The following is a 16,745-nucleotide window of genomic DNA, read 5'->3' as shown; positions in this document are numbered from 1 at the left end:
AAAAGGCAGCCGCTCGTGGCAGCGCCGCTATGACATATTTCAACCTGCGGCTCGTTTTTCTCTTGCGCTTCTCTGAGTATTGTCTCGCGGGCCGGATTAAATCCCTTAGCGGGCCTGATCTGGCCCGCGGGCCGCCTGTTTGACACCTGTGGTATATACTGTATGTTAAGTTTGAAATTTAGTAGACACTCAAAACAAGGAGATAATACATCACTGGATTTTAAACCTGCAAGGAGGGGGGTAGAAGCCTTCAGACAAGGAATTCCTGGCAGAACCAGAACAGATTCAGGACCCAATCGCGTGACGTTCTCACACAAGCCTTTTGTTTTATGGGAAATAGGGAGTCATGCACGTTAAGAAGCCGGTCCGGCGTGGAAGGACAGTAAGCCAGAGACCGACGAGACCGATTCCAAACGCTCGAGTTGATATCGGACAGATGAGGTCGATACCGGACAGCAAGGGACAGACAGGATTGACCACAAATCAGGATATCGATAACTAACAGGAGAAACTAGACAGGAACAAAAACCTGAGAAAATAATAAACGGGACCAAAATAGACGGAAACAAAACTGGAACCCGAAATAAAACAGGACAAACAAACGGGAACAATACCAGACTGAAGATATGGAAATCAGGACTGAGTCACAACCCACGTCTTGTGGGGCAGAAGTTCCTTTGGCGGGCTGACACCCGAATCAAGAGAGTGCAGAGCTTTATATAGACAGAAATCCAATCTCTCAATGAGCCGCAGCTGGCGCCCCACGGGCGGGGCCAATTGGGCACCATGGCAACCGTGACAATTCCAACCCGTTTTGAAGCCCTTCACTGACCCTTTTCTTTTTATAAAATCTTCAAGGTTGCAAAAAGAAGACCAGCCCCTAAAGGTGCGGAATCAAAGAACAGTAAATGATTGGCTAATAGTGACAGTTATGCACACCCATGGGAGGAGTCGGCACGCCATTGTGCAAAAACATAAAAAACACATCACAATGTCATTTTGCACAGCTAAGTAATTTTCGATGAGAATTGACTTTTCAATGCTCTCGCTTTGATTGAAAATGCAAGAAAACAAACAAACAAACAAATAAAAAAAACATGAAATTTTCATACCTGTCAACCTGTTCGTTTTTGCCGTACAAAGTACGTATTTTATGCATTTTAAGACGAGTACGACGTACAAGGAAATCTGTGCGGGAAAACGCAAATTTGTCAATTACGGTTACCATCCGCTATACACCAACTATCACGAAACAAGTCAAACGAGTTCGCCGCGGTAGCCTCTATCTCGGTATCGTTTTTTTTCGTTGCAAACGAAGCGAGCGGTTTGATGCTATTGTGCGCATGCGTCTGCCGCCTGGGGATTTCCCATCATGCATCATTCCGGGAAAAAAAATATACATAGTGTACGATTATTTTGTATTTTTTAAGGGAAAATACGACAGTTTGTACGGGCATGGAGCCCGTAAATTGACAGGTATGAATTTTCATGTTTTGTTGTATATTTTCAGAAAATATACAATATGTAGAGTACAGTAATCCCTCGGTTATCGCGGTTAATGGGGACCAAAACCACCCGCGAAAAGTGAAAATCCGCGAAGTAGCGATGCCCCTTCAAAACATTTTTTTTTTAATTATTTTATTTTATTATTATTATTTTTTTAGACCTGCGAAGCTCTGAACACGCGAACGTGGAACCACAAAGTAGCGACGCCCCTTGAAAAATGCTTAAAAAAATAATAATAATAATGTTTTTAAAATTACCGTATTTTCCGCACTATAAGGCACACCTAAAAGCCTTTATTTTTTTCAAAAGCTGACCATGCGCCTTATAATACAGTGCGCCTTATATAGGGATCAATATTAAGTGGCAAAGTCTTGCAACTAAGGCAAACAGCCGCCGACTCGATTTTCCCTCGAAGGCGAAGTAGTCCGCGGTGTATGCTGGGATTTATATACCGGCGTTTCATTTCCTAACCAATGTGTCAATCATCATTTGAATCGGTCACTATTGGCTAAAGTTATTCGGAGGTAAAGGGGGCGGATCCTTTTTATCATTTACAGGCTCGCATAGGCTAAAGGGGCGAAACAAAGCCTGCAATTGGCTCAAAAAGATGAATGTGAATCACAAGTTGGGTTGCGCTACGGCATAGAGAAAAACATTTTTTACTATTCTGAATTTGTAAATATTTGACTCTCCTGGATTTACTACACTCACGGTTGTAAGAAGACCATGATTACGTATCATGATTGAACGTGATGGCTGCAAGAGGACTTAGGTGAGCTATGCGGCTTTATATTTTCCCGGCATCTTGTTTTAGAACGATCTTGATGTTGCTGTGATGAGTCTATTTTTAAACTAAATTCAATTCAAAGTGGTAAAGAACCCCGTTTCCCTGCACAAACAAATCCTTACTTTGATGTCCACACAGTTGCCAGCCAAAAATAAAATGGAAACTAAGGAATGGTTGGCATTTCTTGAATCCCAAGACTTTAACCTTCCGAATGATATTTGAAACGATGCATTTGAGTGACATCGTACGGACACCACATCCGCACGTGTCTACGACACGTATTTGCTTCTTTGCAAGCTTTGGGAATGTTAAGGGGGAAATACGTTTGACTGAACCATCTGACTGTTTTGTCGACGTTCCCATTGTAGCGCCTTAGAATCCGGTGCGCCTATGAAATGAAATGAAAATGATCTGCATTTCTATAGCGCTTTTCAAGTCAATGACTTCCCAAAGCGCTTAACATTGTGCTTCACATTTCCCAATAGCGTCCGTGATCTGTGCAGCCATGTAAGGCGCTAACCTGCTTATTGGGGGTATTGGGGTTTCAGTGTCTTACCCAAGGACACTTCGGCATGTAACACGGACAAGCCGGGATTCGAACTGGGATCCCTTAATCCTATAACGATCGCTCTACCTCCTGAGCTACTGCCGCCCCAATGTATGGAAAATAAATAAATAAATCAAAGCGGCGCTGCCACGAGCGGCTGCCTTTTCCAGCAGCTGCCCTATTGTTTTATTGTCTGCTCCTATATTCTGTGTTTTTTCTTCCCGTTTTGACAACTACACTATGGATTATTTCTATCCTATGGACATGGGTTTTAGCGCACAAAAAATGCGTCTATTCAAGGAATCAACTCCTTGCCCCGAAGAATTCTCGTGCCGGCGTGATGAAGGGGCCTATCGTGGAAGAAGAGCCGGAGCTAGCGAAGCGGCTGGCGGCGTTATAAGTCTTCGGTACCATCCGTAATCATGGTAAATGCGAACTCACGACCAAATAAGATCATCGAGTGCTGGTGGAAAACATCGAAGCGCACAAGGGAGCGCAGTTGCTGTGTTTTGCGGAAACGTGGCTCACGTTTAGCATTCCGGACGCTAACGTGTAGCCACCCGGAGATACCCGGAGCTATCCGGCTTCAACGCCGCTAAACAGAGACACAAAAGCCGGGGGGAATCGTAGAGGGGGCGGACTTGCTAACACGAGGTGGTGTATCCCTGAATTTTCACAAAGAAAAGATTTCCATCTGCCGCAGGGATGTCGAACTTTTGGACCGGCGTGACGTCATCCACTCCGCTACAAGCACCCCTAGGGCATCATGTTCATCTGTTAATAAACAACGGGGTAGACTGCTGGAAGTGTGAATTTCCCTACGGGGATGAATAAAGTATCTATCTATCTATCTAAATATAGGACCAAAATCTATTTTTGACGGGTGTGCCCTATAACCTGGGGCGCTTTATAGTGCGGAAAATACGGTATTTTATTATTATTATTTTTTTAGACCCGCGAAGCTCTGAACCCGCGAACGTGGAACCGCGAAGTAGCGAGGTCCCACTGTACTTGCGTGCCGCGAGGGTTAAGGTAACATGCCAGACCAGTTGGTGGCAGTAACGAAGTGAAAGCATTCGCCATTTCTCGCCTACGAAACAAGAAGCTTTACTCTGCTACTGTTGTCAAATCTCCTCTTCCGAAATGTCCATTTTGTAGCTTACAATTTGTCAGGGAATATATGGTAGGTCCATGACATATTTGATTGTGACTTAAAGTTGGAGCAAGCAAGACCGAAATCGAAGCTCCATGCTAAATTTAGCCTAGGCTGCTTCTAGGTTAGCTCGTTAGCTTGCCAATGTTGCTCGTGCATTGTCGGATTTTTAAACAATAACATTTCGTAAAAAACATCTTTTTACGTCACGGGCAATGATTATAAAACATTCATAGTCACGTTAATGCTTTCTATTTCATGTTTACCTTGATCCAGACGGTGTTATGCCGAGAAATGTATCCTCGCCGAGGTTTGGCTACTATACCCACTTTTACCTGGTTTTATTTCACTTTTATATCACTTTTCAGGAAATTAATGGCGAACATATCACTAAAACCACTTCGTCTTGCATTTGTTGGGAATGTAATACAACTTAAACCATTCCGTCTTTGTATCTGTTGTGAATGGAATCGAACGGTAATGCACACCTTATATAAATCACTTTTGAGCAGGTAACGTGTTTATTTTCCCCTTTTCTACTCAAATCGCTCGTATTAAAACTGTTATGCACTCTACCATAAAGCTTATTTTTCGTTTAAACAATTTTTATTGACACTTTTAACAGCAATTTAACATATTCACAATTTTATTATATCATTTTTGTAACAATATGAGTTTTGAACCATTTTTTTGTCGACATTTTTAACAGCAATTAAACACATTCACATTATTTTTTTGGTTTGAACAATTTTATTAACACTTTTAACAGCAATTAAACATATTCACAATTTCATTATATCATTTTGAAACAATATGAGGTTTGAACCATTTTATTCCCGACACTTTTAACAGCAATTAAACATATTCACAATTTCATTATATCATTTTGTGACAATATGAGGTTTGAACCATTTTTTTGTCGACATTTTTAACAGCAATTAAACACATTCACATTTTTTGGGTTTGAACCATTTTATTCAACACTTAACAGCAATTAAACATATTCACTATTTCATTATATCATTTTGTAACAATATGAGGTTTGAACCATTTTTTGTCGACACTTTTAACAGCAATTAAACACGTTCACATTATTTTTTTGGTTTGAACAATTTTATTGACACTTAACAGCAATTTAACATATTCACAATATTATTATATCATTTTGTAACAATATGAGGTTTGAACCATTTTTAACAGCAATTAAACACATTCACATTATTTTTTTGGTTTGAACCATTTTATTCAACACTTTTAACAGCAATTAAACATATTCACTATTTCATTATATCATTTTGTAACAATATGAGGTTTGAACAATTTTTATCAACACTTTTAACAGCAATTAAACATATTCACAATTTCATTATATCATTTTGTAAAAATATGAGGTTTGAACCATTTTTTGTCGACATTTTTAACAGCAATTAAACACATTCACATTATTTTTTTGGTTTGAACCATTTTATTGACACTTTTAACAGCAATTAAACACATTCACAATTTAATTATATCATATTCTAACAATATGAGGTTTGAACAATTTTTATCAACACTTTTAACAGCAATTAAACACATTCACAATTTCACCATATCATATTCTAACAAGGTTTCCGGAGGTAAAGCGAAAGTGTGACATTCTGCCTTTGCTCTTTATTTCCGCCAAAGCTTTTAGTTCTTGTTTGTCCTTCTTTCATCACAGTGCTCCCCTTTATGATGAGTCGAGGGTTGTTTATTAAAATGGCCACCCCATCGTCACGGTCCTCACCTATTGTGAATGTGCTTGATTGCTGTTGAGATTGTCAAGAGAGGTTGTTCAAACCTCACACTGTTTGTTTTCTGTTATTAGTGTCAATACATTTGTTCAAACTCCACAATGAAGGGCCAAATCTCTTCCCACTGTTCATAAAACAAAAGCTGTGCAGCAATTATGAAATTCAGATCCACCCCAAAATACAGCAATGCTGTAAGTTTGATTTTTGCTATCAGGAGATGGCATAAGAGCTTGCTCTGTCCACTCCACGCATCGGCCCGGTATTGCAGTACCTCCGGGAATGGTGCATCCGCACTGATCGCTGCTGGGCTCTGCGGCTAGGACCTTGACTCAGCCTCTTGGCTGAGAGCAAGTGTCTCGGCCCCTTGGCTTTGTAGCGTATTATGATTTGACCGATAATTGATGAAGAATATAGAACAATAAACCTTACAAAATCCCCCCCCTTCCAAACAGGGGGTGCAGCATTCATTGATAGTAGAGACGGTAAAGTTCATAGGTGTTGTTGAAGTATACAAATTACTTAATCAAAACTGGGGGGTCCGAGTCCATTCTCTGGGGGTCATTGAGAGCGTTACCTGTGTCTGACTCTGGTATCTCATTTGGAGACCCTCTGGAGAAAACTGGAGTCCTCTGACTCTCTTTCTGGTATTCCAGGCCTTATGCTGAAATGAACTGTCAAATCCACAGATAAACGGGAGACTTAACGCGTTTGATTTCTTCTCATCGCCAAACGAGACGTAACACGTCAATAATTGTATTTTGTATTTGACTTGAATAAACAGATCGCACTTTGCCTAACATTGTCACTGCAACGGTGTCATTTTTTTCTAGTACAAAGGATCCAACGTCACGGGATGCAAATTTCGGCAGGGGTGCATTTCTCGGCATAACAACGGCTGTGTGGATGTAAACTACGCTAACTGACGAAAATCAGTTCATCCTCTTTTCCACAGGTGAGTCTCACTTTCACGTTTAAAAAATAGGTTTTAATTCAAATTGACGGTTCAGCATCGTGTACGCAGCTTTCTTTTTAAATCCGATTGGGAGTGAAGTGTTTATGAACAGTCATGGACGATGATGACAGTGCCGACGAGCCAACAAGGCGCACCATCCAGAAGAAAAAGAATGCGCCGTGGGACATTTCAGGTAGTTTGTTAACCGTCTTCTTCACCTGCAAATTAAAAAAAAAAAAAACATACTATACTTGTGTCCGTGTGTGTGTTTTGGATAGATTCTGAGGATGAGATTGATGGGTCTGAAAATGGAGAATCAGAGAGCAGCGAAGGAGGAGAGGAAGATGAAGATTCGGAGGAGGAGGAGGAGGAAGATGGTAAAAATAACGTCAATAATGCTGTTGGTTGAAGTATTTTGTAGTATTTGATAGTATTGCTACTATTAGGGAAAAAAACCTATATTTACAAATTTAGCGTTCGCAAAATTGTTCGAATTAGTTATCTGACTCCATTAAACAAACACAAACTTTATTTCTACGCTTCTTTTCTTGATATTAGGGAAAACATATTGACAAGAGACAGGCTTTTTCATACGAGGGCAGATTTATTTTCTTAATTTATTATGAAGTGAATTCCATCGAATTTAGCCAAATTATTGTCGAATTAGTCTAATTAGTCCTGTCGAGCCCCCCATCTTTTCGTCTCTGCTCCTGTCTGTCTGTCTTGTCTCTCGCCACGTTCCGTCTTTTTGACACGTCGGGGGGTCGGCCAACCCCCGTGGGGCATGCTGACTACTCCTCCTATGGGCGCGCCGCCGCCTCCTCGCCAAAAGACGCCGCCATGTCTGAAGGACTCACTACAAGAAAGCTTATCAGCTCATAGCAATGCCAAGCTTTTATCAAAACAAGGCCTAATTCCCTCGTCAGCGCCCCGCTATCAAAATTCCCCAGCCAAAACACTCTACACTTGGAACGGCGCGACCTTCAGCCTCCTGTGAAAAATCCCCACTGCATTCAACAAATGTAATTTGTATTATATTAAATCCCTTATAGTCCAATAAATAAAATTAAAAAATCATTCACTACTTAGAATTTCAAATTTTAGGATTCACAAACTTGCTGTTTGAACCACTGGGAGTGCGTGTTAAAATTTTCAGATTTGAGATATAGATTATTCTAAATTTGCTTCCCATTTGAGTATACACTGATAAGACTGACAGGAGATAATCTTATCATTTTTTGTAATAACGATCAAAATGCTTTGTGTATCGATTACAGAAGATGATGGCGGAGTTGTAGGCGAGGCCTCTGCAACCGTCTCGGTGATGAGCTCGGACGAGGATGCAGAGAAATGTCCCATCTGTCTGAACTCCTTCAGCAGCCAGCCTGTGGCAACACCAGAGAACTGTGAGCATTACTTTTGCCTCGACTGCATCCTTGCTTGGTCCAAGGTAAGACATGTTGAATCCGTCATCCTTAATCTCCTTCATTTCCAAAGCGGGACTAATGTGGGTTTTGCACGTAGCGTTAACAATTTCTTGCAACTTATGTTTAGTTACTGTGCACTGTATGGTACCTAACATAGTTTGCGAGTGTGTGTGTATATATTAATTTGATTTGTAATATTTTGAGCTGTGGACCAAACGCAATACTTGCATTTCTGTTGACTTGCATATGTTCACCACCCTTTTGTGTCTATTGAAGGTAATGTGTAGTTGCGGACTGACATGACATGCAAGCCTCGGGCTCTTTCATTGTGAAATCAAATTGACAACAAAAGGCAGTAGTGTCAAAAGATCTACACCCTTCATTTAAATTACCATTTTGTTGCATAACCCTTGACCACAAGCAGTTCAAAGGGCTGCACAGGCTCAAAGTTATGATAGTTATAAACATAGAAAAAATAGCATAAGGAAAATTATCAACCTTGAGAAGGGACCACAAATAAGGTAATCCTCCTTTAAGGAGTACAGGGCAGATTCATCTCCTTAAATTCCTATTCAAGCAACAGTACTCATAATACAATAGGGGCATTTTCACTGGGAATCTTTGGGCTAGGTTTACAGGCCGGCCTTGTCAGAATAGAATGGAATAGAATAGAATATACCTTTATTGTCATTGTTACAAAATGAGATATATTGTGACAACGAAAATTGGACGACTCCAGTTCCACATTTTACAGTGAGGATAAGGAAAACAAAGAAATAAAGGAACAAAGAAGATGTTTTTGTTGTATAGGCTTTGTTTCCTCCGGAGGGGGTGTGTGTGAGGGGGTGAGGGACAGACAGAGATGGGGGGGATCCAACTGGATGTTTGATCTTACTGTACACACGGTCCAGTGTTTTTTTTCCCTAATTGCTCAGTCCACATATTGAATGGATTTGGGAAGTACAGTCCATAAACATGCCTGATTAAAATCGCTGGCGACGATAAAAGCTCCGTTGGGGTGTGCAAGCTGCTGTTTATTGATAGCAGCGGGCAGGAGATTTAGCGCTATGCTAACATTAGCATCCGGTGGAACGTAAACAGCAAGCACAATGACCACAGTTAGCTCTCTCGGTAAATAGAAGGGTCTACAGTGTAGACTCTACACAATACTGCTAGAAACTCTATATCGAGTGAGCAGTGTGTGTCAATGATTCAGCTGTTATTGTCAGTGCGTGTCCTAACCGCAGGAACGTCAGTAACGGGACCACTTTGGTTAGGGATTCCGATCGGCCTGTTCAATATTTTCCGGTCGCACTGCCACAATAATTGCTTGAATATCAATAAAAATTAAGGCTTGGTTTTTAACTTGTATATAATATTACCCTTCCTATCCGTTCTTAATGGCATTTTATTTAAGATTTCTGCCACCAAAATAATTGTAACCATCTCTATCCTATTTTTTCCCAGTAACTTTTTTGCCGTCTGTCACTGAAACACTCCGTCCGTGCCATGTACACAATCATACAAGGGAGATGTCAGGTTCAACCTAACACTTGTAACAAAAACCTGCATACAAAAAGACACAGAGAATTGTGTATGGTTTTCTTGCAAGGAAAGTGACTGGAAGGGTGCTTCATACAATCCTCCTCTCACTCTGAAGCAGTCTTCCCTCTGCTTGCCTTTTATTTAGAAAGCATCGCCTTAGTTACAAGGTGGTTTCGACTGCTAAGGGGAAAGGGGTGAGGTCCAGTTGAAACCAGTTCTTGCACAACAATTTGTTATTTGTATTGTGACTGATTAACTCTTTTCAAGCTATCTTTAGGATAGAACCTTGGCCTAAGGGTCAAATCTGTTACTGATTCACACAATTAGTTCTCTCTAGGGTGCAGTGGAAAACTTGTGAGAACATCCTATTTTGTAAGCACAATATTTCAAGCAAACATATAACACACATAAATTATAGTAAAGTTGAATAACTTATGTACATTATTCCAACAGGAGATGACAGCCTTTTTTTTTATGTTTTCGTACACCAAAAGTCGCTATAATGCAAAAAATTCACGATCCGACGGCATTTGGGTGCACAAAAAATAAGAATTAAAATAATGAATTAAATTGACTTGCACTAGAAATATTGGATGGAGAATAATTATATTTCATTTTTAATGTTTTTCACTTTCCTTTTAGAATGCAAACTCTTGCCCTGTGGACCGTATTACATTCAACAGCATATACCTAAGGAAATCTTATGGCGGCACAGTGCTGAAAATGGTAAGCGTGTTCCTTCACTGTGTTTCTTACTACATGAAAGCTGTTTTGTGAAATCCACCTCAAAAAAAAAATATTTCGGTATCAATGTTTCCAATTAACATACATGTACACCAGACATTGGGGTGGGCAATATGAAATTAGAGATTTGTCTTACAAAAATTTACACACACATTGTTAAGATCCACAAATATATTCGCAATTCACTCAAAATCTAAAAATCATATGTCTTGATAAATGCACACTAAAGATTAAAAGTCGCATATGTAAATTGTAGGTATATTCAGAGTTGGGTAGGGTTACTTTAACTTGATTACTTTCAATTACTTTTGGATGACTCCAATACCAAATATGCTAATAAAAGACAAAAGAAACTAAATATGAATAAAATGATGACTCACAACACATGGTAAGCTTTCTCTCTTGGCTTTGATCTCCAGCAAAACTAACATGCCACAGTAACAAAATGAAAATAAATCCAAACAGCTTGCCAACATCATTTTTGCCGTTCCATGTATTCCGTTACTCCCCAAGCCTGCACAAAATTCAGTAGTGAGAAGTACCCTTAAGGGTTGTATAAGTAAACTGTATTGTTTTGTACTAAAAAAAATACACATTTCATAAAATAATATGCTCTATAAAGATAAACTTACTTTTGGGAGATGTGCTTCAAGAGGTCCTCCTCCGTGGTAAAAAAGTGTCCAAAAAAGCGTACTGACCATTTTCTTAAACGCATCAAGCTTTTTTATTCCACTAACATTTCAAAAGAAATGGTCCGCTTCTTCCTTACACTTTACACCAACCATATTGAATGGATGCACGAGATATTAAACAATAAAAACGTCAAGTTCTTAGCGCGCTAGCAATACAGTACACGTAATGATTACACACGAACCAGGAAGTAGAAGCCAGATTTCTTCTTCGGTGTGGATGCTGGGTGACCTATCGCAGCGCCTGGCGGTGGGAAGTATCACTACAGTACTGTCCTCTACTCGGAAAAACACAATACAAGATCTAACTTACAGCAATGTCTGGATATTTTTTGACATCCCGAAAAAAATGATCGTATCTGCCGGAATCCGTAAGTTGAATGTACGTATGTCGGGAGGCGTCTGTATTACTACACCATCGCCTGATCTAAAACCTACGTGAGGGCAAGGAAAAACTCCAAAAGGTGGCTACCTTTTGCCCAAGGGCTTTGATTATTTATATGTCTACATGTGCCCCATGAAGATTACAGTACAAAAGCCCAAGAAGGATAATGAGGATGCAACTGTCGATTTGGACTTGGACCTGACCAACTGTGAAGTGTGTCAGGGCAGTGATCGAGAGGAACGTCTTTTGCTCTGTGACGGTTGTGATGCCGGGTGAGTCATTATTTATTCAATAGTCTTGTAGCACTCTGGCAGTGGTGTTCTGATTGATTGGCAACCGATTACATTGAAATGATCTATCAAATAAATGCGATAGCCATCATTTCTTTTGCCAATCATGAAAAGATATCACCCTTAACTTGTACAGTCTCTGTAACTAAGCAAATCTTAAAGATAATCACGGGTGTCCAAAGTTTTTCATGTAACTACCGTAAATTCCGGACTATAAGGCGCACCTGATTATAAGCCGCACCCCCCACATTTCGGGAGGAAAATGGATTTATTACATACACAAGCTGCACCGGTATATTAGCCGCACACATCCATATTGAGAAAGAAGTCCTTATTAACTGAACAATGTTAATGGGGAGAACCTGTATAGATTTGTTGTTTCTCTGTTGCTTTCTAATTATCAAATATCTTACATTATTCCTCTGGCCACTTGGTTGAAATGCTTGTTTCTAGCGAAGAGGCTGAATCGAGGTCCTGACCTGTTCCAACTTATGCCGATATTCCTAGAATCTCATGGTCAGTTGATTGAACGGAAAATGATACCGGTGGTTATCATTTAATGCAGACCTGCAAAGTCCAGGTGCCCGTTGAAAGTAATTCAAGGGAAAAAAGTGTATATTTCCAAAGATAAGCGTGGGAAAATTATATATGCACTTTTGTCCACAAACACTCACCTTTAATCCAAAATGGCGGCGCCCCCAATGGCTGCGGCTGGATCTGCTCCCGACAGTTTCTCACATTCTAGTCAAAAACCCCAACCTTCGACTCAGTTTATGAGGGCGAACAAAGACAACTCTAACTGTAGATTAATATACGATCGCAGTTTTTTGCTGGATATGCGAACATCCAGAAATCCAGCGCAAATTTCGACGATCACTCTGGAGTGTTTACTTAGCCTCGGAGTGCTACGTCAACAGAACACAGCGGCCTACAAAGCAGCGAGTAAAAGTGGCAAGCGGAAGCGCTGTGACCGGGGAAGGAAACGAGGTTGTCGGGCCGGGCTAACGGCTCGGATGAAGGCTAAACCCTTCAAAACGCCTCTACCATCCATTTTCCTATCCAACGTCCGCTCCCTGGACAACAAACTGGACCATTTACAATTGGAATTCTCATCGAACCGCGAGTTGACGAACTGTTGTGCTTTAATTCTGACGGAGACATGGCTAAACTCATCTATCCCGAATGACGCTGTTAGCATTGTGGGGCTAACTGCTTTCCGCGCCGATAGAAGCGGCAAGCTCACCGGCAAAAGCAAGGGTGGCGGTCTATGCATTTATACAAACAACAACTGGTGTAGAAATGCGAAGATAATCTCGAATCACTGCTCACGAGACATTGAACTTTTGACGGTGATCTGCAGACCGTTCTACCTACCGAGGGAGTTTAGCGCGACCATCATTACTGCCGTGTACGTGCCCCCCAGCGCTAATACGAAGGAGGCAATGGACGTTCTCTACCGAACTGTGAGTGAACTGCAGCATGCTTACACCGAGTGCATTTTTATTGCGGCGGGGGACTTTAACCAGGCCAATATGAAAACAGTTCTCCCGCATTTCCATCAGCATGTAAATTTTGCTACAAGAGGTAGGAACACATTAGACCTGGCCTACACAAACATCAAAGGTGCATATAAAGCAGCCCCCCGCCCCCACCTTGGCTCATCAGATCACCTTTCTGTTATGCTAATTCCAGCATACAAGCCCCTGCTGACCAGAGAAAAACCTACAGTGAAGCAGGTGAGGGTGTGGTCTGAGGGGGCAATGGAGGCACTACAGGACTGCTTTGATTGCACTGATTGGGACATGTTTAAATCGGCTGCCACTTACAACAACAAAATAAATATAGATGAGTACGCCATTTCTGTGTCAGCCTATATCAGTAAATGCGCAGAAGACGTCAGCAATACCAAAACTATATGCACCCGTGCCAATCAGAAGCCCTGGATGACTGCTGAGATACGCAAACAACTAAAAGTACGGAACCTTGTCTTTAAATCTGGTGACATGGAGGCGCTGAGATCAGCGAGGGCTAACCTGAACCGTGCTATCAGACTAGCAAAGCGAACGTACAGTCAAAAAATCCAGGAACGTTTCCTCAACAAAACCAACACCAGGGATATGTGGAAAGGCATTCAGGCCATTACCAAATACAAGCCAACCACCGCCCCAGTGCAGGACACTAGCATGGACTTTCTGAATGACCTCAACAAATTCTTTGGAAGGTTCGAGGCACAAAACGGCACCACTGCAGCGAAAGCGGTTCCAAATCAGGACGAAAGAGCACTCCACCTGGACTCATCTGACGTGAGGAAGACCCTGAGAAGGGTCAACACAAGGAAGGCTCCAGGCCCGGACAACATTCCGGGGCGGGTACTTAGGGAGTGCGCCGATCAGCTGGCTTGTGTACTAACAGACATTTTCAACACCTCGCTAGACCAAGCCAAAGTACCATCATGCTTCAAATTTGCCAACATCATCCCAGTGCCAAAGAAACCCCAGATCTTATCATTCAACGATTACCGGCCCGTTGCACTGACTCCTATCATAATGAAGTGCTTTGAGAGACTGGTTAAAGAGCACATCACCTCCAGTCTCCCCTCCTCATTCGACCCCTTTCAGTTTGCCTACAGGACAAACCGCTCCACCAGGGATGCCATCTCCTCTGCGCTTCACCTGAGCCTGACACATCTAGAGGAGAAGAACACCCATGTGCGGATGCTGTTCCTGGACTTCAGTTCAGCATTCAACACCATCATCCCACAACATCTGGTAGACAAAATGAGACTCCTGGGTTTCAACACCCCCCTGCGGAACTGGCTGCTGGACTTCCTCTGTGACAGACCCCAATCAGTGCGGATAGGTCAGAACAGTTCAGATGTCATCTACCTCAGCACGGGCTCCCCCCAAGGCTGCGTCCTAAGCCCCTTGCTGTTCACCTTGATGACACACGACTGCGTCCCTAGGTCCGCCACAAACCACATCGTGAAGTATGCTGACGACACAACAGTGGTGGGCCTCATCAGGGATGACAACGACCTAGCCTACAGAGAGGAGGTGGAGCAGTTGGTGGGCTGGTGCAGGGACAACAGCCTGGTCCTGAATGTTGACAAAACTAAAGAGATCATTGTCGACTTTAGGAAAAACCAGCCCAACCATGCCCCACTTTGCATCAACAACAAGGCTGTGGAGGTTGTCAGCAGTATCAAGTTCCTAGGGGTGCACATTACAAACAAACTCACCTGGTCCGTGAACACTGCATCACTGGTTAAGAGGGCACAGCAGCGCCTGTACTTCCTGCGGAGGATGAGGAGAGCCCACCTGCCCCCACCCTCCCTCATCACATTCTACAGGGGCACCATAGAGAGTATCCTGACCAGCTGTATCTCTGTGTGGTGTGGAGGCTGCAGCGCTACCGACTGGGGTAGTGTGAGGAGGGTAACGAGGACAGCAGAGAAAATAATTGGGACTACACTTCCCTCCATTCAGGACATTGGCCAGAAGCGCTGCCTATCCCATGCTAAGAACATTACCGGGGACCCCTCTCACCCCCATCATGGACTGTTCACTCTGCTAGCCTCTGGGAAGAGGTTCTGCAGTGTGCGGTGCAGGACCACCAGGCTCCGCAATAGTCTAGTCCCCCTGGCCATTAGACTGTTAAATGGTCAATCTAACATATAGTTAACTTAAATCTAAACGGCTGCTAATCTGACTTTTTGCACTACTGGCAGTTTTTTATAGCTTGCCACTCATTGCACATTGCTCTCTGCACTATGGTAATTACAGCGTTATTGTTACAGTGTTAATGTTACTGTGTACCTGACTTGTTAACCTGACTGCCCATTTTGCACATCTGGTTAGCTACTCTTCTTGCACTATCGGCACTATGGTAAAATACTATACGTAGCCAATTACAATACAACTTTATTTATATCTGTACATTCAAGGAAACTGTGGGGGTCAGATGCATCGACATTTCGTTCTGTATACACGTGTACTAGAATGACAATAAAGTAGATCTGAATCTGAATCTGAACCTGATTACTGGTTTCTTCTTCCCATAATCCCCCGCGTCTGTTACGCCCCTTCTTTTTAAGTGGTCAGTGCAAGACTTATCAGAACAAGTGTCCAAAATAAATACAAATTAATACATGACAAAAATATACAGTTGCAAATACATATTATACATGGGTTACACATATTTACAAAGAAAGACGGTACACCAAGAAAGTTTTTAAAGCTTTAATAATAATAATATAACTTTCCTCCCAAACCGTGCCTGTGAAGGGTAGCAAAACGCTACTCCTAATACGCTCGCAGGGCTCAAAGCATGGCTGTTAAGAAAAGCTGTGCCGCATTTATGAAATTCACGGTAAGCCGTCCTCGTCTTTCACATCATTATTGACGTCTTCAAGGGCGTCTTCCTCACATTTGAAACGGACTTCTATCCTCTGTCATACGAACAATTCGATCACAATCCAAGAGAATGCCGTTTACCTCGGCGCACAATTCCACCGGTCTAAATTTTACCTTTTGTACTCGAGTGCCGCTGGTGTTCGTTAGAAAAATTACGTAAATAAGCCGCTTCACTGAATAAGCCGCAGGGCTGAACATTTGGGAAAAAAGTAGCGGCTTATAGTCCGGAATTTACTGTATATGTATTTACAGTGGAACCTCGGTTTTCGAACGCCTCTCAGTTCGAACAAATCGGTTCTCGACCAAAAATTTCGAGAAATTCTTGCTTCGCTTTTCGTTCAAGAAAATCGGAGTTCGAACGCCGGTACGCTAGGGGCGATGCTGAGCGGCGTACGAGTGTAGATCGTGTAGATTGCCCCCACCCCTCGTGAAGAACTGTTATGACGTGCGCGCGCACTTCTTTTTGCTTTCGCTTTAGATATCGGTGAACGGAGTGTTTTAACCCCTAATTATGCCTCCGAAGAAAGTCGGTG

General features: G+C 42.0%; 2 protein-coding genes and 1 pseudogene across 2 annotated transcripts in view; 2 read left to right on the top strand and 1 right to left on the bottom strand.

Moving 5' to 3' along the window:
- The window catches only part of LOC148362089 (G protein-coupled receptor 22-like), a 210,877-nt gene that overhangs the window by 146,024 nt on the left and 48,108 nt on the right, over positions 1–16,745 (bottom strand). The window lies entirely within an intron of this gene.
- The window catches only part of phrf1 (PHD and ring finger domains 1), a 29,004-nt gene continuing 16,165 nt past the window's right edge, over positions 3,907–16,745 (top strand). The window contains exons 1-7 of the mRNA XM_088339528.1: positions 3,907–4,023; positions 6,599–6,720; positions 6,790–6,913; positions 6,999–7,097; positions 7,998–8,170; positions 10,335–10,418; positions 11,649–11,782. Of these exons, the coding sequence (XP_088195654.1) occupies positions 6,835–6,913; positions 6,999–7,097; positions 7,998–8,170; positions 10,335–10,418; positions 11,649–11,782 (569 nt within the window). The 5' untranslated portion in view covers positions 3,907–4,023; positions 6,599–6,720; positions 6,790–6,834. The remainder of the gene's footprint in view (positions 4,024–6,598; positions 6,721–6,789; positions 6,914–6,998; positions 7,098–7,997; positions 8,171–10,334; positions 10,419–11,648; positions 11,783–16,745) is intronic.
- LOC148362092 (U2 spliceosomal RNA) lies at positions 5,882–6,061 on the top strand (annotated as a pseudogene).

Source organism: Urocampus carinirostris, chromosome 7 (genome assembly GCF_059441175.1).
Source record: "Urocampus carinirostris isolate Australia breed hairy pipefish chromosome 7, RoL_Ucar_1.0, whole genome shotgun sequence".
Lineage (NCBI taxonomy): Eukaryota > Metazoa > Chordata > Actinopteri > Syngnathiformes > Syngnathidae > Urocampus > Urocampus carinirostris.
Note: the sequence above shows the minus strand (reverse complement) of the source record. Positions and strands in the feature narration are given on the sequence as shown.